The sequence below is a fragment of the Aotus nancymaae genome, unplaced genomic scaffold, assembly GCF_030222135.1.
Source record: "Aotus nancymaae isolate 86718 unplaced genomic scaffold, 86718_ANA_hifiasm-v0.15.2.pri h1tg000046l, whole genome shotgun sequence".
In the NCBI taxonomy this organism is placed as follows: Eukaryota; Metazoa; Chordata; class Mammalia; order Primates; family Aotidae; genus Aotus; species Aotus nancymaae.
Window position 1 is genome coordinate 22257667 of NW_026988460.1, and position 23254 is coordinate 22280920.

At 44.9% G+C, this 23254-nt stretch overlaps 2 protein-coding genes and 2 pseudogenes across 2 annotated transcripts in view; 1 reads left to right on the top strand and 3 right to left on the bottom strand.

Moving 5' to 3' along the window:
* Nucleotides 1–2317: 2317 nt before the first annotated feature.
* LOC105731328 (RING finger protein 208-like) lies at nucleotides 2318–3103 on the bottom strand. The gene has a single exon (XM_012473022.3). It carries the CDS (start codon nucleotides 3101–3103, stop codon nucleotides 2318–2320), a length of 786 nt encoding a protein of 261 aa, XP_012328445.3.
* Nucleotides 3104–3733: 630 nt separating this feature from the next.
* LOC105730666 (histamine H1 receptor) overlaps nucleotides 3734–23254 on the top strand; it is a 40400-nt gene continuing 20879 nt past the window's right edge. Inside the window, 2 exon segments of the mRNA XM_064362016.1 lie at nucleotides 3734–3860; nucleotides 9415–9506. The gene's annotated coding sequence lies outside the window, so the exon portion shown is untranslated.
* Nucleotides 5776–6670, bottom strand: LOC105730675 (protein arginine N-methyltransferase 6-like; annotated as a pseudogene).
* LOC105730683 (protein spire homolog 1-like) lies at nucleotides 9423–10972 on the bottom strand (annotated as a pseudogene).

Genomic DNA, 23254 nt, shown 5'->3' on the forward strand with positions numbered 1-23254 from the left:
GCTACTTCAAGTGTGGCATACAGACCAGCAGCATCAGGATCACCTGGCAGCTCGTTAAAAATGCAGAATCTCAGGCTGGCCCCAGCCCTATTCAACTGGAATCTGAAATTTAACAAGATTCCCCGGTGATTCATGAGCATGTTAAATTTGAGCAGCATTGAGTTAGAATACCCTTTTTTATGTTCCTATAACTGCCCTTGATTTCTTTCCATTTATAATGCTCCCTTGTGTTTGACTTCTCTCCTAGACTGTGAGCTTCCTGAGGGGCAGCACCCTGGATGTTTTGCCCAGTTCTAGAACCTCAGTGCCTGGTACAGTGCCTGGCATCTATAGGCAAAGATGTTTCTCCCCCTAAAATTATCCCCCAGAAAAGGGGCCATACGAAGCCTTTTATATTATAGGATGCTCTATAAATATTTTGTTTTAAACAAAAGATATTGTCTGAGAAAGGCACATTGATCTGAAAATGACCTCAGTGCCAGTTTGGATGTTTATAGCAGTCACTCAATGAATTCAATAAAAAATAGGTAAAGAAATACAATTCAATTTAGTAATCATTTCTGGAAAGTATGACTTCACAATTGTAATCACTGGTCATCACTGTAAACGTGCCTTTTAAAGACCATCTTTAAAAGTATTACAGTACATGGTTACATTCTGGGGTCAGGGCATACATCCACAAAACTAATTTAAGGGAAAAGACAGCTCATTGAAGGCTCCTTTGCTGTCTGCACACTGCTTGTAACCCTTCAGCATTAACTCTTGGGAACTGAGGAAGGACCACATTTGGCAGGTCTGTGATTGGGAATTCCTGCTTGGCCTTTTTTTATTAGCTGGTAATTGCCAGTGTGTCTCTCAACTCCATTCTCTCCCCACCTGGGAAATTCAGGGGCTGCTCCCGACTCTGCTTGTCTTTCGGCATCATTTATTCTACCATTTAGCTGAAGACTCAGTTGCCCGGTTCTCCCTGGGCCCTCATTACTCCCCAGTGCCCTCAGTCAACTACCTCCTTTCACTAGTTTTAGCATGGAGGAAGTGGAGGGTTCAGGCTCCACTTCTGCAAAGCTGTGAGGTCCTAACAGCTGCAGTTTGCTGTTTGCATCTTCATATGTCCTGTCCTGGCACACCGCCTACCTTGCCCGTCGAGGAGTTCGGGCCCACAGTGCCTGCTCCTTCCCCTGAGTGTCTGCCCTTCCCCACAAAAGCACACCCAAACCAGTTTCCATCCCCTTTCCCCCCACATTCCAGTTCCCCATGCTCTAAACATTCTCTCCCTCTGATCTATATCATTTCCATTTTTCTGCTGCTAGGATTTTATTTAATGAAGGGACAAAATGACAGTAGCAAGTGAATGACTGAGAGACCCAGCTCTTATTATTATAATAATCACTGCTATTCATTGAATGTCTGTTTTTGCCTGGTTTCTGGATTAGAGATGCAGGTAGATGGTAGGGCCATTCTCTGAGATGGAGAAAGGAGAGTGAGGACTTCCTGTCAAAATCCCTAATGAAGACTGGGCAATAATCCCAGAGCTTTGGGAGGCTGAGGCAGGAGAACCACTTGAGCCCAGGAGTTCAAGGCTACAGTGAGCTATGATTGCATCACTGCACTCCTGCCAGCCTGAGTGATAGAGTGAGACTCTATCTGGATTTAAAAGAAAAGGGCTGACTGAGCTGACCATCTTCATAATAACCATAAGAAGATAATTACAATAGTTAAGAATGTACAATGTGGTGAAAGCTTTATGGAAGTGACCTTTTTTGAACCCCAGACTACCCTGTGTATTGTAGTCTCTCTTTCTCTCCACACACACACACACACACACACACACACACACGATTCCAGGTTTTAAATAATTTCTAAGTGTTCAGTTTCTACACAACTTTATCATCTGCTAAGAATTTAAAAATCACATTCTCTGTTCAGCTGTTAATGCTGGGATTCATATTTAGTTTTATAAGCTTTTCCCTGTTTTTAGTTTTGTTTTGGGTTTTTTGGCTCATGAATTTTATTTCTTGTTTGTCGATAAGAAATGTAAGAGTGGAATGTTAATAAATTTCAGTTTAGTTCTGTAATGTCAAGAATTTAAGAATTTAAAAAACGGAATGGTTAAAAAAAAAAGTTTTTTTTTAAACTTTGGCAAAGAGTTTTAATGGCAAAGTTGGCTGCAACGACAATGCCGCTTGGGGTGGGGCCGGAAGTCATGGTGGGGAAGGAAGGGTCAGCAGGCGGCAGGGCAGGGCCGGGTCTCTGAAGAAGCGGCGAGCGAGGCTAAGCGGGCAGTGGTGGGCCGGCAGTGGCGGGCCGGCAGGCGCTACTACCTGATGGAGCAGGCGGACAGCGGGTTCCGCACGTGGCAGGTGCAGGCGGCCCCACAGTACTGCCGGAAGGTCTGGAGCAGCTGCCCTCGGGCTCGGCCCCCCCACTGACCCGCGGACGGGGCTGTCAGCGCCTCAGGCAGCAGGCGGCTCAGGATGGACGTGTTGACAGCCAGCGCGGCCAGGCCGTAGTCGGTGAAGAGCACAGTCTCTCGGCGGCAGGTGGGGCAGGAGATGAACTTGTACTTGGGGCAAGACTCGTAGAGAATCTGCAGGCACTGCTCACACACGGAGTGCAGGCAGGACAGCACGCGGGGCCGCCGCTGGGTCACGTTGTACGTGTGCCTGCAGGTGGGGCACTCCAGGGGCTCACCCACTGCTGCCGAAGGAGCTGCCGAGGCCGAGGGGCCAGGCCGAATCACGTACTGATTGACAATGACCTCGTCCTCGGGGGCCACGCAGGGAAAGCCCAGCTCCGCGCTCCCCTTACGTGGCCGCCGTGGCAGCGGCGGGGTGTGGGGCGCCCCTTCCAAGGCGGGCATGTCCCCCCCACATGCCTGGTTGACAATGATCTCTGTGTCTGAGGGCCAGGCACGCTTGGGTGCCAGAGTCGGGGTGGGCCGGGGAGCAGGCGGGAAGCAGGGGGCAGCCGGCAGCTCAGGGAACTTTTCGGGATGGACGATCTTCATGGCCTCCATCTTGAGGATGACATGGGGACCCTTCAGGCAGGACATGAGGAGGCCCGGCCAGCCACTGCCCGCCTCGGGCCCAGGGTCAGAGGGCATCTGGCTGTCTCCAGTCAGACTGGGTGTTCGGGTGGGTGGTGGTGTGGTGTGGGGCTGCAGGGGAGGTGACGGGGCAGCATCCTGGTCCCGCCAGGCCTAGGGGGGGGCCCCCGGCTGGCCCGTGGACTCCTAGGGGCAGCGGGCGAGAGTTGAGGGCGCAGGGGTCCCCCCACTGGCCACAGTGGCTTCCCTGGTCCAGTCCTGGGAGGAGGAGGAAGGGGTGGGGGAGGGGGAGGCGGCGGGGGCAGGGGGGCGTGGGAGGCTGCCCTGGGCTGGGCGTCGGGCCCAGGGTCTCACCCAGGGTCTCTGGCTGCTGAGGCTGGCGAGGGGGTGTGTGTGGGGGGGTCCCCCGGCAGCCGAGGTCAGCAGGCGGTGGGCTGGGACATTGGGGCAGGCAGGGGCTGGGTGGGCCCCATGGCTCCAGGACAGGGCGCCCAGGGAAGGCAGCTAGCCGAAGCGTTGGCTGCAGGAGGACCTAGGCGGCAGGCTCCGCGGCAGGAGCAGAGGCAAGGCCTGGGCCAGGCCTGAGCTTCCCGAGGGCCGACCCCTGCCTAGTAGAGAGGAGCGCCGAGTCCGCCCCCGGCCCCGGCCCCTGCCCCCGCCCCCTTTTTTTGTGTATTTTTTTTTTTTCTGAGACAGAGTATTACTCCATCAGTCAAGCTGGAGTGCAGTGACACCATCTCAGTTCACTGCAACCTCTGCCTCCTGGGTTCAAGCAATTCTCATACTTCATCCTCCCGAGTTGCTGGAATTACAGGTGGGTGCCACCGCATCCAGCTAATTTTTGTATCTTTTTTTAGTAGAGACAGGGTTTTGCCATGTTGGCCAGACTTGTCTTAAACTCCTGGACTCAAGTGATCCACCTGCCTTGGCCTCCCAAAGTGCTGGGATTACAAGCGTCTAATCTCTATATTACAGGTGAAATAGTTCAGGGACAGAGAGGTTAAGCAGTTTGCCTATGGTTGTATTTTCCATTAGTGGTGACCCCAGGATCTGAGCAAATTTCCTTGGCTCAGAGGTCTTGGTTACTTATGAAGCACACTGCCAGTCCCAAGAGCTGCCTCACTTTCCCTCACCAGAGGGCCTTTTCGCATGCTGTTCCCTCTGCCTGCAGTGCCCCACTATCTCCTTACCCAGCTAATGCCCGCTCTCCCTTCAGGCCCTGCTTTTGACAATGCGTCCTCCAGGAAGCCTTTCCTGTCCTGAGCAGAGTGAGCTGCCTCCCCAGTGCTCTCACAGTCCCCACTTTCCTGCTGCAGCACCTGTCCCGCAGTGTTGTCGTTGCCTGTCTGCCTATCTGTTCCCCTTCTAGGCAGAGGACTGGGTCTGTCTGGCCCTTGACAGTCTGCAGGGCACACATTAGGCACACAGGCATATTTGTCACTTGCTGTTGATCTAAGAGCGTGCTTGACTGGAGAGATGTACAATAATTACAGTTCCTACTTCTGAGGATTGCTGTGGGGATTGAATGAGATAACGCAGGTCCAACTCTTAGCCTCAATAAATATGCCCCTTATTTAAGGACTTTAGGAATGAGGTGAGGATGAGACAGAAGCACTCCAAAGGCTCTGCCCAGGCAGGTAGCAGAGAGGGGAAAGTAGGCAGCGTGGAAGTGGGTGCTCTACCTGCGGCGCTGAGAGCTGGGAAGTGCCGCAGGAAAGGGGGAGCAGGGCCAGAAGACAGAGGGGCCCCTCCAAGGCCAAACTGAGGACTTGGGCCCCTGGAACTCATTTTTGAGTTCTAAAAGTTTTCTTGTAGTTTCCCTAGGAGTTTCTACAAATAAGACCGTGTCGTCTGCAAAAAGATAGTTTTACTTCTTTCTTTCAAGTCTGGATGCCTTCATTTCCTTTCCTTGTCTAATCGCTTGGCTTCTTTTAACTCCTTTTATTTTTGACTGTGCGAGAACCAGGGCTAGCTGGAGTCAGAGAGAGGGACAGACTGCTCTCTAAAAGGCTGGCCAGACATGGGAGGATATGTAGGCCTAGTCAGGTGACTGCCAGGGCAGATCTCTGAAACTCTGATCTGGCAGGCATTCCAAGTATCCCCGAGGGATGATCAGGGAGGAGGGGACAGGTGAATGCCTCTTTGGAGCACCCAGTGATGGGAACATATTTCTGGAGCATTCAGTAACTTCATTAAGTGCCTCCTGAGTTCTTGGCTCTGAGGACACAGAGATGACTCCAACCCACATGTGATACCCACAGTCTAGTGAAAAAAGTCTCATCAGTAATTAAAGGATTATAACCTAGCTTTATTTATTTATTTATTTTTGAGACAGAGTCTTGCTCTGTTGCTCAGGCTGGAGTGCAGTGGCACGATCTGAGCTCACTGCAAACTCTGCTTCCCAGGTTCAAGCAATTCTCGTGCCTCAGCCTCCCAAGTGCTGAGATTAGAGGTGCGCATCACCACACCCAGATAATTTTTTGTATTTTTAGTAGAGACAGGGTTTTTGCCATGTTGCCCAGGCTGGTATCGAACTCCTGAACTCAGGCAATCTGCCTGCCTTGGCCTCCCAAGGTGCTGGGATTACAGGCATGAGCCACCATACCTAGCCACAGCCCAGCTTTATAAGGGTTGTAATTGAGGTCTGCGCAGAGTTCAGCAAAGCGCTAGAGAAGGAAGTAAATTAACCCTGCCCAGTGAGATTGAGGAATGGCTAAAAGGAAGTGACATCAGATGGCAAAGCCGTGCATGGGCGCCGAGCCATAGCGGCTGCAGCAGAAGCGCCCGCCCACTCCGGCCTCCAGCTCCTGCTCCAGGCCAGCGCGGGAGAGCTCTAGCTGAGCAAAGCGCTGCGGCCGGGCCAGCACGTCCTCGCCGGACTGTCCCTGCACCACGATCTCCGAGTGGCCCATGAGGCAGCGCGTGGCGAAGCCCTCCAGGCAGCTCATGTCCACACCATAGTGCTGCTTCACCTGACTCCAGAAGCCCAGGAGCCATTCCAGCATCTGGTCGCTGATGGGGGCAATGAAGAGCTCGGCGGAGGCCGGCAGGAGAAGACCGCCTTCCTTCAGCCACTTGGTTCGCGCGTGGAGGACGGAGCTCAGCATGGACTCGTGCAGGAGTCCGTAGCCCATCCACTCGCTCACGATGGCATCCACCTGCTCCGGCAACTCCACAGTCTCCACCGTGCACCCGGTCCTCCAGCCCGTTGAACTGCGCCACCTCCCGGGCCTGTTGCCAGATGGCGCTGGCCTCTACCGCGTACACGCGCCGAGCGCCGGCCTGGACACAGAAGATGCTCAGAATGCCGGTGCCCGCTCCCATGTCCAGTACCGTCTTGCCTCGCAGTGCTGCCCAGTTCCGCAGGATGCCCAGGCGGTAGGCATCGGTGCGGACACAGTCTGCGATCATCTCCTCGTGGACCGAAACGTCCGAGTAGCACTCGTTGTGCAGCTAGTCCCGCTCCCGCTTAGTCCTCCGGGGTCGCTCCAGGGCCGCCTCCTGCTCCGCGCCATCTTCCTCTTCAGTACCCTCCCCTCCTTCGCCGCCGCCCCCCGACTCAAGCTTTCTTTTCTTGGGCTGAGACATCTTGGTCCTACTTATTTATTTATTTTTTGAGATGGAGTTTCACTCTTGTCGCCCAGGCTGGAGTGCAATGGCTGGATCTCAGCCCACTGAAACCTCTGCTTTCTGAGATTAAGCAATTCTCCTGCCTCAGCCTCCCAAGTAGCTGGGATTGCAGGCACCCACCACCATGCCTGGCTAATTTTTTGAATTTTTAGTAGAGACGGGGCTTCACCATGTTGGCCAGGCTGGTCTCAAACTCCTGACCTTGTGATCCACCCACCTCAGCCTCCCAAAGTGCTGGGATTACAGGCATGAGCCACTGCACCTGGCCTAAATTTTCTTATACACTCATATTCTTATGCCTAAATACCTCAGGGGGCAGTGACTCCAGAAAACCATACAAACCTAACACATGAATTAATGGATTATTATAAGAATTCTGGAGATGGGTGGTAGTGATGAGTGCATGGTGGTTGCTACTTGCGTGGTTGCGAATGTAGTTAGTGTCATTGAACTGTACATATAAAATGGTTAAAATGGTAAGTGTTATGCTGTAGGTATTTTACCACAATTTAAAATAAATAAATAGGCCAGATGTGGTGGCTCATGCCTGTAATCCCAGCACTTTGGGAGGCCAAGGCTGGCAGGGATCACAAGGTGAAGCATTCGAGACCAGTTTGGCCAACATAGTGAAACCACATCTCTATTAAAAATACCAAATTGGCTGGCATGGTGGCTCATGCCTATAATCCCAGCTACTCAGGAGGTGAGGTGGGAGAATCGCTTGAACGTGGGAGGTGGAGATTGCAGTGAGTCGAGATCACACCACTGCACTCCAGCCTGGGCAACAGAGTGAGACTTCATCTCAAAAAGAAAAAAAAGAAAGAAAAGAAAATTTAATGTTCGACAATTCAAGCAGAGCACTAGTGTCTGCTACAAGACACATCCGTTCAGTCTACCCTGGATTCCTAGGAAGATTTCTTCCTAAGATGCCCTTAAACTGACAAATCCTTTAATGTTAGACCTTGTCAAAATGCTTTAAGGAGCTGTTTAGTTTCTCATTTATTTATTTTCATTGTGGTAACTTAATTTTTTTGCCAAAAGTCTTCTGAAAAAGGAAGGAAATACTAGATACATTAGGAAGTCACAAAGTACATGAAGACATGAAATAAATTATAGCAAACAATAAGCAGTGAAACCAGATAAAAATTCTCTGCTACCCTTTTACATCAAGGAATTTAAGTACCAAGAGCTTTCTTCCCATTGCGTAGACTGCAAGAACACACAACACACCTATATACGAGGTGTGTGAGCATGCATACTGTCAAGATCAGCAATGTGTGCCTAATTTGGATTAGCCAATGGTCAATGTGTTTAGGCAGCCAACCACTCCCTTCCTTATTACAGTCCAACTGATGAGGGCATCTTCTGTAGATATTCAAAAGAGATAGAGTATTTGTAATGTATACTGCCACCTTTAGTAGTGACATATGCTTCTGAATTTATTTTCCAGACCAAATTTTTTACAAGGTCACTTTGCAAATGGCTGAAAAAATTAAAATTGCCAAATGAATAAAGAAAATAGAAAAAGCTCTTCAGTGGTCAGTCAAAATAGTAAGTAAATGATTGTAAAATATTATAGTCATGCCTGAGACATACACAAATAAGCAGAAGATTTAAAAAACAGCTGGAAACTAGCTTTGTAGCTGAAGATACTCAGTAAACATTCATATACAGAGTATACCAGAACTCTTTAAATATGAATTTGTATGTAAGGTATGCCAACAATTCTTTGCATCTTAAGAGGCACTCCATGGCATTTAAAAGAAAATACTTGTGCCAACATCTCATCTCATTTTATATTTAAAACAGTAGCTTCTAAAATTAAAAGCTCTAAAATACAAAATATTTTATTGGGATTAAGTTGGCTTTGAAAATTCACCTGGCTGGGTGAGGTGGTGTGTATTCCTAGCACTTTGGGTGGCCAATATTGGTGGATTGCTTAAGCCCAGGAGTTCAAGACCAGCTTGGGCAACATGGTGAAACCACCTTTATTTTCTAAAATAAATAAATTAAAGAAAATTCATTCATATATATTTAAAGTTTTGATTTAAAAAGAGGGTTAATTTGGCCGGGCGAAGTGGCTCATGCCTGTAATCCCAGCACTTTGGGAGGCTGAGGCGGGCAGATCATAAGCTCAAGAGATGGAGACCATCCTGGCCAACTTGGGGAAACCCCGTCTCTACTAAAAAATACAAAAATTAGTGGGGCGTGGTGGCACATGCCTGTAGTCCCAGCTATTTGGGAGGCTGAGGCAGGAGAATCGCCTGAACCTGGGAGGCAGAGGTTGCAGTGAGCTGAGATGGCACCACTGCTCTCCAGCCTGGTTGACAGAGCGAGACTCTGTCTCAAAAAAAAAAGAAAAAAGAAAAGAAAAAGGGGGGGGGATTAATTTTATAGATGAAATTTAGTCATTTCACTATTAATTGCTATCTGTTTAACAGAAGGGTCTAAACTTGTACTACAAACCTGAGGCACATAATTATATATTACAACCAAAGCTATTACAATGCTCTTGTATTTTTATAATCTTAATCCACATTCAAAGTCATTCATGACTAGGCTCTATCCACTGAACACAAAGATATAAAAGACAACTCTTGCCCATCAACTGAGGTGCAGTAGTCATTTGAAGTAGATAACCATTTTAAGTTTAGTTACTTAAATAACTGAATGCTTTAGAGAACAGGAAGTAGGTTTGTCAGAATTTTGTTTCTATAAAGCTTTTTCTATTCTCTTAGGGCAAAGGTTCTGCTGTGGGCTTTAACTTCATTGCTCTAGAAGAGCCTGGAGAGTGACAGCTGCCATAAGATGGGCACCATCTTCTAGAACCGTGAGTATAGTTTGATGGTTCTTCCATAATTCCTTGGAAGAAAACAGGTTTATTGTAGTCTTATATCTTTTTAACGTATATTGTTTTCAAATAAGCAGAATGGTTTTATTGTACTGACCAGAGCTTAGAGGAAGCCTTTCCATTTTCTTTTTTAACATGTTTGAACAAGCAGATGAATGAAATGTATTTCACAGAAACCACAAAACCCACTTCAGTTGTGAAAGTGTTTTTTGTTTTTTTTAACCTGACAAGTCAAAACTGTAAGACATGCTAAGTGGCTGCATTGCTAATCTGCTACATCTAATCTCCTCTGGTGAGACAGGCCACAGCTTTCTTTCTGCTTTAATTTCTTCTAATATTCTTTCATGGAGGCTCCGTGGCCGTGGTGGGGTTGGTTTCAGTTTTCTGGCTGAGGCTGGATTTAAAGGAGGTCTGGATTTGATGAAGTCGAGGATGATTTCATGAGCACTCTTTTTTAATCGAGGGGGAATATCACCATTCACCATCACTTTTCGCAAAGTATATCTTTTGCAGCGAATGTCATCCATTAGCATCTCGTAAGGGGTAAGCTGATATTCAATGGGCAAAGGATTGTGCTGCCGCTCTTGGACCTTCTTAAGTTTTACCCTATTCCTCAAATCTCTCATCACCTGTACCCAGAATCGTGCCCAGTCGGCATTTTTCAGCTCTTCCAGGTCTGTGCTAGATTCATCACTCTTTTCCATTTCTTGAATCTTCTTAAGATTCTCCTTTGCATTCTTAATTTTGGTCAGAAATGTATGGAGCTCCATTGTTTCTGCAAACAGGGCGTGGCATACTGCCTGATAATGATTTGGTGTGTCTGATTCAGTAGGGAGATGAGCAGCACACAACTTCATGACATCTCTATATGACCGAATAGCTGAGATTTTTCTCTTTTCATCTTCTTCATCTTCCAGGCCTTCTTCTGCAGCCTCATAGCCCTCATCGTTGCTACCGTCAGCTTCTACCGTGTTGGCCATGTGATCGATGAGCTGCTCTAGGGGAGGGCTTATTCTCTTTCTTCATTCTCCTTCAAACCATAGTCCAGTGCTTTATAAATAATAATTCCCAAAGATTCAATGACCTCTGTTTCCGTACATTGTAAATATCCCAATTTACCCGCAACGGGAGGCGACTCTCCCGCGTCGTCAGCCGCGGGCGCCAGGGTGATGGCGCCGTCCCTCCAGACGCGGATCTGCGCAGCCGAGCGCACGCGGCGGCCGGGCTGGCGGCGGCGCATAGGGAGCCGCAGCATGGTAGCACACGGCCCGTGCCTGCTTATCGTTGATGGGCAGGTTGTAGAGCCGCAGGATCTCCTCCAGGCTGAGTGCGTCCTGCGAGCCCCCGGCATCACCGCCGGCTGCCCTGGGCTCCCGCGGCCGCTGGTCGCCCACCGCCTCAGCCCGCGGCTCCCCGCCGCCAGCCGGGTCGGCGGCCTGAGCCATCGCGCGGGTGGGCGCTGCGCTTGGCAGTAGCGCCGTGTGCCGGCGTCTTCTCAGCTTCGGAGCATCGTCTCCGCGCGCCACCGCCTCCTCATCCCCCGAACCGCCGCCGCCGGGACAAGGCGAGGGACCGGGAGGCGTAGGCGAGGGAGGGCGGCGAGGACACGGCTGCAGACCCGGGCAGACCGCAGCCGGCCGGTAGCGACGCGATGGCGTCCGGCGTCCCGCCCCCGCTAAGTTGATTTATATTAGAAATTACATGATACTCTTCAATAAATCAGAAAGATTTAAGAGTGGGTGAGAGAAGGGAAAAAGAAATTAAAGAGGAACCAAGGCAAGCTGAATTTTTGAGAGCCTGGGCAGGGAGATTTGAGGATGAGCAGGTGACGCTGTAGCTAGCTTTGTGGGGTGACAGATGGGAAAAGAAGTTCTTTGTGACGGTTTTGCCTCTTTGAAAGTCTTCAGTAAGGATCGAAGTTACTTTTCCGTATCGTTTTATTTTCTAGATATTGGACTTGAATTTCTTTTGAATGTGGTACCATGAGGCCGTGTGCGGTGACTTATGCCTGTAATCCCAGCGCTTCGGGAGGCTAAGGTGGCTGAATCACTTGAGGTTGGAAGTTGGAGACCAGCCTGGCCAACATGGTGAAACCCTGTCTCTACTAAAAATACAAAAAATAGCCGGGTGTCTTGGTGGGCACCTGTAATCCCAGCTAGTCAGGAGGCTGAGGCACGAGAATCACTTGAATGCAGAGGTTGCAGTGAGCCAAGATGGTGCCATTGCACTCCAACCTGGGCTACAGAGCGAGAGAGGCTGGTCTTGAACTCCTGACCTCAGGTGATCTGCCCACCTCTGCCTCCCAAAGTGCTGGGATTACAGGTGTGAGCCACCATGCCTGACCTTATATTTTCTTTATGTAAATACACACCCAGAAGGAGGTTTGTCTGAGCTGCACAGGACTTCAGTCTACACTTGAGCATCTCCCTTTCACTTCTGCAGTGCTTGGAGAAATCAAGATAAGACCACTTTTTGTGTGATTTCTTGACTTGCCCACACCCACTAGGAACTTCCTCTCTCTGAGAGTGAATAGAGTCTGTCCTTAGCTGGCACTTGCCCAAGGAGGCAGCCAGAAGTAAGATTTGCTATCAGTCACTAGGGAAATGATTGCTGTTGGAGCTGGCCCAATTAACTAGCAGGACAGAACATTCTTGGATGAACTAGGACAGGCCCCAGCCATCCCTAAGGCATACCAGAAACAAGGGGAGAATTGGGAATCTTATTCACATTTCTATCTCTAGTGGCTTGGCCTAGCATAATACCTCGTACCACATTATTGTTTAATTAATAGTTCCCGAATATATTAATGAATTAGCATAACATGAAACTCTGAATGTGGTCATGTTGGGTCAGAACTGTGGTGCATTAGAGGCAGATTCCTCTACTTACTCATTCATCACTTACTGAACTCCTCCTACTATAATTCAGCTTTGGTTAGGAAACTGGTTCACAGTATTGGTTGCACTGGAACCATGTGGAGAGTTTTTAAAAATCCAGGCCAGGCACAGTGGCTGATGCCTGTAATCCTAGTGCTTTGGGAGGCCAAGGCAGGAAAATTGCTTGAGGCCAGGAGTTCAAGGTCACATTGAGCTATGATTGTGCCACTGCACTCTAGCCTGGGCAACAGAACAAGAACCTGTCTCTAACAAATTTTTTTTTAGTCCTGAAATCCAGTTACACCCCAGACCAGTTACATCAGAATCAAGTCCAGGAATGGTGAGTCCTTGGCATCAGTATTTTTTTAAAGCTCTGTTTATGATTCCAGTATGCAGCCAAGTTTGAAAGCCACTGGGCTAGGTGCTGGAAATACAAATGAATATCACAGTGCCCCTCCCCTTGTAGGGATCCAAGTATAAGTGAAGGATACCTGAATTCATTCTATAGAATGTAGTGGGCCAGGCACGGTGGCTCACTCCTGTAATCTCAGCACTTTGAGAGGCTGAGGTGAGTGGATTACTGAGGTCAGGAGTTTGAGATCAGCCTGGCCAACATGGTGAAACCCCATCTCTACTAAAAAAAAAAAAAAAGAAAAATTAGCCAGGTGCAGTGGCATGCACTTCTAGTCCCAGCTACTCGGGAGGCTGAGGCAGGAGAATCGCTTGAACCCAGGAGGTGGAGGTTGCAGTGAAACGAGATTGTGCCACTGCACTCCAGCCTGGGCAACAGAGTGAGACTCTATCTCAAAAAAAAAAGGAACATAGTGTTAAATGCCTTAATAGAGATACGGAAACAATACTGTGGGAACCCAGAAGAAGAAATGCTTAGATATGGCTAAAGGATACAGGAAAGCTTTAAAAAAGAAGGAACACTTAAGATGGGCTTTGTAGAATAAATAGAAGTTCATCGATATTTTCCTTCCCTCTGCCTCCCTCCCTTCCTTTTTCTTCCTATCTTTGTCAACCTTTCCACATCTGCTTTCTCCTTTTCATTCTTCTCACCTACTTTGTTTCACTTGGGCTCTGAAATAGGCCCATAAGTAGACAATAGTAAACATAAATGAAGTGCCAGTCTGCAAGATACATCCTCTTCCCTGAAAAGGGAATACCGTGTGTAGAGCCCCCAAAAACGGAAAGAACCTGGGGTGTTTGGGGACAGCGAGCTCATTTTTACTGGAGTGCAGTGGGTCAAAACGTGAAGGAAATGGCATACCAACAGCCTAAGGAGTTTAAACTTTTCCTTCAAGGCATTTAGGAACAAAACAATATATTTAAAACAGTGTTTACCACATCTTGGGTGTTACCTGAAGTGACTCTAAATGGTACAGAGATGTACCATTAATTAATTTTGAGTGACACTGATTTTCAAGTCTTATTTGTATATTTCAGTCCTTCTGATTACCTCCAAGAGAATCTCAATTTGGTGCTGGTAGGTCGTTAACACACATCTTATCTTGCTAAGGTTACTCTTTAACAAAGCAGAGCCTTTCTCACAATGTCTGGCTAGAATTAAATCACATTGTTCTATTGTCATTTATGCCTATGGAAAGTTCTGTAGGTAACAAAAAAATGATAACTGGTTTTTGATACGTGGTAGTGAAATAAAGTTAAATAAAAAAAAGTGGATCCACTTATATATAAAGTAAATGCACTTATATATAAAGTAAATGGTGGTATAGGAAAGACATAGATCAGCAAAAATTGTAATGGGAATAAGTAACTGAAGGAGAGAAATGTGGATTTAGAAAGATTGCCTGCAGTTGACATGGGTGGGGACTGGAGGGGGTGAGATTAGAAGCAGGCTGGCCAGTTAGGGGGCTGTTGCAGTATCCCAGATGAGAGCAAACTTGACCTTGGAACAACGCAGCCTCCAAATGATGAACAAATGGAGTAGACAGCTGGCCTCTAGAAGGCCAATGACGGACAGGAGATACCGGATCTAGGGAGGTGACACTGGCTGAAGCCCACTGGGTAGGTTTAGGGGCAGATGAGAGAGACCAAGTCCCAGGGCCTGACCCAGGTCTAAGACAGTGAAAGTACTGCGCATGCAGACAATAATTTTGAATTCCATTATTAGCCTTGGGTGCTAAGGTGAGCTCATACACAGAGGAATCTGGGAGCAAGACGCAGCTTGCTGCTGGATCCCAAGCCTGGCTGGGCAGCACATTCACCGGAGGAGCTATTAAAAAACACAGTTATTGGTACCAGTCCAGACCTACTGGATCCTACTGAATCCACTAAGCTGGATCCCAGTGTACCATATATTTCACAGTTGCTCTGATAATCCTTATGAACCCAACCTGGATGTAACTGCAGTGTAGAAGCTTTTGCTATTCCAAGTGAAGTTGGTGGGCCAACAGCATGGGCATCACCTGGGAGCTTGTTAGAGATGCAGAATCTCTGGCCCTACCTCAGATATCCTGAGCCATTTTAATGAGGAATCACTGGCCTAGACTAGTGATTTTTAAAATCCTGGTTGCATACTGGATCACTTGGGGACCTTTAAACAAGAGTGGCTGGGAATCTGGGAGTGGGGCCAAGGGATAAGTAGGAGTTTTCTTTCTTATTTTTCTTTCTTTTTATTTATTTATTTATTTTTTTTTAGAGATGAGAGTCTTTCTCTGTTGCCAGGCTGGAGTGCAGTGGTGCGATCACGGCTCACTGCAACCTCCGCCTCCCGGGTTCAACCAATTCTTCTGCCTCAGCCTCCTGAGTAGCTGGGACTACAGGCATGCACCACCATGCCAAACTAATTTTTGTATTTTTAGTAGAGACAGGGTTTCACCACGTTGGCCAGGATGGTCTCGATCTCTTGACCTCCTGATCCACCTGCCTCGCCTCCCAAAGTGCTGGGATTACGGGCATGAGCCACGATGCCCAGCCAGTGTGAGTTTTCTTACATTAAGCCTTTTAGGAACACTCAGTTGTGGGAAATAATACAGGCAATCCTGCATGTACTTTACTCAATTTCCTCCAATGGTAGCATATTGCAAAACTAGTAAAATATCACAGCCAACATATTGACATAAAGACAATCAAGTACAGGAGAGTTCCTTCTGTAGCCACATCCCCTTTCCTCTCACCTCCCCCATTACTAACCCCTGGCAACCACCAATCTGTTCTCCATTTCTATAATTGTGTCATTTCCGGTATGTTATATAATGTCATACAGTTAGTAACCTTTTGGGGCTGACTTCTTTCACTTCACATAATTCTCTGCAGACTCATCCAAGTTGATGGGAATAGCACTAGTGCATTCCTTTTTACTGCTGCATAGTATTCCACAGTTGGTTGCTCATTCACCCATCAAAGGATATCTGGTTGTTTCCAGCTTTGAGCTATTATGAATAAAGCTGCTATAAACATTCATGTTCAGGGTTTTTTGTGGGCAAATAAGTTTTAGGTTCTCCGGGATAAATATCCTGAAGTTCAATGACTCAAATATATGGTAGTTATATGTTTAGTATTATAAGAAACTGTCATACTCTTCCAAAATGGTTGTATCATTTTCATTCCCACCAGAAATGTATAAGTGATACAGTTTCTCTGTAGTGTTCATCAGCATTTGGTGTTGCCACTGTCTTTTATTTTAGCCATTCTGATGACTGTGCAGTGATATCTCATTGTGGTTTTGATGTGCATTTCTCTGATGGCTAGTAATATTGAACATCTTTTCACATGCAGATGTACTGCCATCTGTATAATCTATTTGATAAAATGTTTTCTCATGTCATTTGCCCATTTTCTCATTGGATTGTCTAGTTTTTACTGTTGAGTTTTGAGAGCTCTTTATTCTAAATACTAGTCCTTTGTTAGATATGTGGCTGGCAAATATTTTCTCCTTATCTTTTTAACCTCTTAACAGGGTCTTTCACAAAACAAAATTTTTCCTTTTGATGGGATCCAATTCATTGTATTTCCTTTTCATAGATCATGTTTTTAGTCACAAGTCTAAGAACTCTTTGCTTAGCTGTGGTTCCTGAAGATTTCCTCTAATGTGTTTTTCTATAAGTTTTGTAGTTTACGTTTTCAATGTAATGGTCTGTGGACCATTTTGAGTTAATTTTTTACAAGGCATGAGGTTGAGGTTGTGGTTCAGTTTTTTGCATGAGACGTCCAATTGTGCCAGCGCCATTTGTTGAAAATACTTTCCGTCCTCTATTAAACTAATTTTGTACCTTTGTCAAAAATCACTTGAGAATATTTGTGTGGTTCTGTTTCTATTTCTTGGCTCTCTGTTCTGTTCTATTGATTTATGTGTTTATTCCTCCACCAATACCAGTCTTGATTACTGTAGCTATTAATATATAGTAGTTTTTTAATTGGGTAGGTTGATTTCTCCCATTTTATTCTCTTTTTTCTCAAAATTATTTGAGTTATTCTAGTGTCTTCACCTTTCCATATAAATTATAGAAAAGTCTTGTCTATATGTCTTGCTGATATTTTGATGAAAATTGCATTAAATCTGTACATTAATTTGGGAAGAATTGACGTATTTACTCTGTTGAGACTTCCGATCCATAAACATTCTCCATTTATTTACATCTTTGATTTATTTCATCAGCATGTTGTAGCTTTCAGCACACAGTTCTGTATAAGTTCGTCTGAGAATGTACTGATTTCCCTTTATTCCATGTAGACATTTTCACTGAGTGTACAAGTCTGGGCTGACAGTTCTTTTCTTTCAGCATCTGAAAAATATAATGCCATTTTCTTCTTGTCTCTGTGTTTTCTATGAGAAATCTGCTATCATTCTCATTATGGTAAGGTGTTTTTCTCTGGTACTTTCAAGATTTTTTTGTCTTTCATTTTCAGGAGCTTAATTATTATGTGTTTTGATGTATATTTGGGGGCTTATCCTGTTTGATTAATAGTTTCTTGATTCTGTAGGTTTAGGTCTGTTGCCAAATTTGGGAAGTTTTCAGCCATTATTTCTCAAAGCACATTATCATTGCCACCGTCCTTCTCATCTCCTTCTGGGACTATGATTATATGAATGTTACATCTTTTGTTATAGTCCCAGAGGACCCTGGGGTTCTGTTTGCTTATTTATTTATTCATTTACTTGTTTAGTCTGTTTTCCCTCTGATGTTCAGATTTGGGAATTTCTGTTGTTGTATCTTCCAGGTCACTGATTCTTTCCTCTGTTCCTGCCATCTTTCTTTTGAGCCCCTCCATTGGGTTCTTATTTCAATTATTATTTCCATCCTAAATTCCCGTTGGTTCTTCTTTATATGCTGAGACTTATTTTTTTTCATTTGTCTCAAGTATGTTCACATTTGCATGTTGAAGCATTTTTAAGATGATGACTTTAAATGTTTTGTCAGACAATTCTAACACTTGGTAGCTATTAATTCCTTTATTCATTTTAAAATTTATCCTTATTTTTATTTTATTTTATTTTTTTAAAGACAGGATCTTGCTCTGTTTCCCAGGCTGGAGTAGAGTGGCACAATTATAGATCACTGCAGCCTCAAACTCCTGGTTTAAGCAATCCTCCTGCCTCAGCCTCCCGAGTGGCTGGGACTACAGGTGCACACCACCACGTCTGGTTAATTTTAAAAAAATAAATTTTATAGATGGGGTCTTGCTGTATTGCCCAGGCTGGTCTCAAATTCCTGGGCTGAAGTGATCCTCCTGCCTCAGCCTTTCAAAGTATGATTACTTTTTAAAAATCCTATTTGAAATCCTTTCTCATTTTTTGATGTGAAAAGTGATTTTCAATTGAAATATGGACATTTTAGGTATTATGAGACCTAGGATCAAATTTAAATCTCCTGTTTTATCTGGTTTTGACTGACACTGCCATAGCAGGGGAAGCTGGAGGACACAAGGGGAGAGTGTGCTGCCTCATTACTTCCAGGTGGGGGTAGATGTCCTGGCTCCACTTGGCTTCTCTTGACACCTGAAGGGCATGGATTCCTCATTACTGCTGAGCAGATGTGGGAGCTCCATCTCCCCACTAGGCCTCTGCAGATAAGTCCCCAGCTGGGAGGGAGGGATGAGAGTGCCTTCTCACTGCTCCCCATGCACCCCTACTGACACTGTGGTGGTAGATGCAGGACTTGTCACCATCTGATAGGATGCAAGTCCCAGCTCCCTGCTAGGAATGGCAGGAACACCACCCCAGCAAGGGGAGCTGAGTCACTTCATTAGAGCTCGACAAGGATGGAAGTCTTGGCTCCCCTCCCCATTTAGCCTCATCTGGCTAGGACAGGACCAGGACACAGTATTTTTCTATCGTGTTTGGCTGAAATAGAGCAGGTGCTGTCTGAAAGTGTTCTATTGCTAGGCAGCCCCTTTCCCGGTCCTTTGGCAAGACACAGCAGGTTTTTGTTTTGCCTGTGCCGATTGGCATTTCTGAGCTGCAAGCTTCTTCAGCTCAAAGTCTCTGATCTATGTGGCTGAACAAAATCCCTAGGAACTCATCACAGTGTCACTCATTGGGTCCCAATGTTCCTCACTGCTTTGCCTTTGCCTCTCCACCTGTCACAGTCTTCTTATGTTTGCTTTAAATATAACATCCAGAATTTTAGCTGTACTTAGCAGAAGAATAGAGAAAAGTACCTCTACCCAATCTTCCTGAAAGAAGACATCTCAGTATGTTTTAAAAGCTCTTGGCCAGGCGCAATGGCTCACACCTGTAATCCCAGCACTTTGGGAGGCCGAACCATTTGATGTCAGCAGTTTGAGACCAGCCTGGCCAACACAGTGAAACCCCGTCTCTACTAAAAACATAAAAATCAACCAGATGTGGTGGCAGGTGCCTGTTATCCAAGCAACTGGGGAGGCTGAGGCAGGAGAACTTCTTGAACTAGGGAGGTGAAAGTTGCAGTGGGCTGAGATCATGCCATTGCAATCCAGTCTGGGCAACAGAACCAGGCTCCATCTCAAAAAAACAAAAACAAACAAACAAAAAAAGCTCTCAGGCAGCCAGAGTTGAGAATTACTGGTATAGGCTGGCACCTCCATGAGAATAGGAACTGTGTTCATCCCTCGGCTATCATAATATCTGTACCTGGCAAGAATATTCATCAGTGAAGATTTTGTGGATGGTTTGATGAAAGGAAAGGAGAATGAATGGATATATGAATGAATAAATGATTGATCTATGAATATCAGAATAGAACTAGGAGCTAGGTTGACTCACACTCATCTATGCCCCTATATATAAATAACTCCTATATATAAATATATAAATAACCCCTATATATAAATAGCCTGGCCCCAGAACCAGCAAGAGGGCTTGACCAGCAGGTGGTGCTAAAGAGCCCCAGGTGTGGGATGAGGTGGCAGGTGCAGGCAGGTGTCCCTGATCGGGTCACTTGACTGAAAGACGAAAGTTACAAGAACTCCTAATCATCTATGAGCTCTCTCTTATAAATGCCGCATCTCCCTCTTCTTTTTCTCCTGCCAGCTCTTCTATTTAGTTCAATATCATCAATCACTCTCTTTTGCCTCAAGAAGAGAACAGCCCAAATAACTCTGGTCTTCCTCAGAGTTTTTAATCTCTAAGGAGTCAGAACAAAATGAAAACATTATTCATCATGTCCTGAAATGATACTTGTGTATTTGCTGGGTTTGGTGGCATGACCACTGTGTCGTTGTCTCATGTTGGCACAGATGTCCATATTTTCCAATTCCCTGGAATCTTTATTTAAAGCATTTATTTATTTTCCTGACTTCACAGTGAAAAGGAGGATGGTATATGCATTGTGTCCTCTTCTCCTGTTAGCAAGGATGTCCGTGTTTTCAATTCCCTGGAATCTTTATTTAAAGTGTTTATTTATATCCCTCTCTTCACAATGAAAAAGAGGATGGGGCGGGGAGAGTATGTGAAGTTTACTCATAGATCTTAGCAGACAGGTGCCACTTGGACCATTAAGTGAAACTTGCTCTTCAGTCACTCTGGAATCTCTTAGTGCAGGCACCAAGCCCTGTAAATGCCAGAAGCCTCTGTTTCCACATCATTAAAATGGGAGGTTGGGGCAGAATTATTTGCATGAGGTCACCAGCAAGATGAGGATTAAATGATGCAATATTGCAAATCTCCCAGCCTGATGCAATCCAGAAAATACTACTTTTCTTTTTCTTCATTGCTTTTTGGGGTCAGAAGGTAAGAGATAACTGAGCTGGGCTTTTAATGCTGCTTTTTTGCCATTTAGTGATAATATCCTTCAGCTTCCCTTTCTTTCACTGAGCTTTAATAATCCAAGCCTGTCACACCAGGGCTGGGGGTTGTAGGGAGTAGACAAACAATCAAGCAAGTTCAATCCCTTAAACCAAAGTATAAAATGAGAGAAGATCACAGACGTGCAGGAGGAAAGGGTTTGATGTAGCTCAGTCATTTCTCTCCTTCCACTTCTGATGACTAAGTTAGAAGTTACCCATAACATCTCCCTGCCCCTTTTACAAGAAATCATGAGATCTATTTAATCTAAACCTTGGTTCTGACTAAAGCAGTTCTTCTGCTAAGCAACTAGTTTATTTTCATTTAAATGACACTGAGAATCTCATAATTGATTCTGTTTCCCAGAATCTGGTGTAATGAAATAGATTTTTAAGACAGAGAGATCTGGAACCCAAAGCAGCCTCTTTCTTAGTCCACTGAAAATATTTTTTAAAAACTTGATTGAGGTGTAATTTACGTATCATAAAATTCACCCATTCTAAGTGAATCATACAACTCCAGTTATTGTTAGTAAATTTACAGAGTTGTATAATCATCATCAGAATCCAATTTTAGAACATTTCTGTCTTTTCCAAAAGATCCCTTCCTGTTCCCCCTCCACTATCAAGCAACCACTAATCTATTCTCTGTCTCTATAAATTTGCCTATTTTGGACATTTCACGTGAATTGAATCATTCCGTGTGTTGCCTTTTGCCTCTGGCTTCATTCACCTAGCATGATGCTTTACAGTTCATTCATGTTGTAGCTTGGAACAGTATTTTGTTCCTTTTTATTGACAAATAGATCACGTTTTGATTATCCATTCACCAGTTGATGGACATTTGGGTTTTTTCCACTTTTTGGCTGTTATGAATAATGCTATAAATATCTGCATGCAAGTTTTTCTGTGGTCACGTTATCAGTTCTCTTGGGTATATATCTAGATGTGAAAACAGGTCATACGGTAACTATGTTTAACCATTTGGAGAACTGTCAGACTGCTTTTTCCAGTAGCAGCACCATTTTACATTTCTACCAAACAGACAGCTGACTGGTTGGGGGCAGGCAGATCAGCTGATTGGGCGAGGTGCAGACAGTTTAGCTGACTGGGTGGGGCACAGACAGATCAGGTAACTGGTTGGGTAGGAAAGTTATGAACCCTTCCAAAGAAATTTACAAGCCAAGCTTCAGTCTTGAGCTTTCAAGGGTCCATAAATTGTTGGAGAATCAGATTTGGTACTTCTATCCTGTGTGTATTTAATATGCAAGGTGAGAATTAAATGCTGCCAGTTCTAAACAGGGCCAGGTGCATGTGGAAAATAAGAACTTTGAGAATTCTTATTTCTCCACATCTTCACCAACACTTGTTACTGTCCTTTTTTCTAAGTTATAGTCATCCTAGTAGATGTGAAGTGCTATCTCACTGTGGTTTTTATTTTTGTTTTCCTAATGACTAGTGATGTTGAACACCTTTTCATGTGCTTTTGAGCCATTCCCATATCTTGTTTGGTAAAATGTCTGTATAAATCCTTTGCCCGTTTATAAATTGGGTTATTTATCTTCTTATGATTTTAGTTGGAAGAGTTATTTCTATATTTTGGATACATCAGATATATGATGTATCAGATACATGACCTATAAATATTTTCTTTTTTTTTTTTTTTTTTTTTTTTTTTTTTTTTTTTTTTTTAGAGAATGGGGAGGAGGAAAAAGGAAGAGAAAGAAAGAGAGAGAATGGGGAGGAGGAAAAAGGAAAAGAAAGAGGGAGAGAGAATGGGAGTATTGCTTTCTTGCCCAGGCTAGAATGCAATTTAGTAATGGGTATTGAAAACCTCTTTTATACTGATAATTATACTTAATGATGTAGTCAGGAAGGAATAAGGGAAGAAGATAACAAACAAACAGCCAACCAATATTTCATTTAAACCTATGAAATGCTATGCGATTACTGAGGAGTGATTTACTTCCAATTATATAGTCACTTTTGGAATAGGTGTGAGGTGGTAATGTATGTTTTGTGTATTTGAAGTGGAGAGTTCTATAAATGTTTATTAAGTTTACTTGTTCCGGGTCTGAGTTCAAATCCTGAATATCCTTGTTAATTTTCTATCTCGTTGATCTATAGAATCTTTAGCTATTCTTGTTACATTGATCCTTTTACCATTATGGAATGTCCTTCTTTGCCTCTTTTGATCTTTGTTGCTTTAAAGTCTACTTTATCAGAGGCGAGAATTGCATCTCCTGCTTTTTGTTTATTTGTTTATTTTTACTCTCTGGTTGGTAAATCTTCCTCCTTCTCTTTGAGTCTTTGTGTATCACTGCATGTAAGATGGGTCTGGATGCAGCATACCGATGGGTTTTGGCTTTTTATTCAATTAAAATATATATAACTTTAATACTGGCGTTTGATGCTAGCTGGCTGTTTTGCCCATTAGTTGATGTAAATTTTTCACTGTATTAATGTTCTTTGCTTTTTGATGTATTTTTGGAAAGGCTGATATTGGTTGTTCCTTTATATGTATAGTGCTTCTTTCAGAAGCTCTTGTAAAGCAGGCCTGGTGGTGGTGAACTCTCTAAGTGCTTGTTTGTTCGCAAAGGATTTAATTTTTCCTTCGCTCAT

Coding starts and splice junctions, on each gene's coding strand:
- LOC105731328 (XM_012473022.3), bottom strand. CDS start 3,103: ATGCCCTCTGACCCTGGGCCCGAGGCGGGCAGTGGCTGGCCGGGCCTC.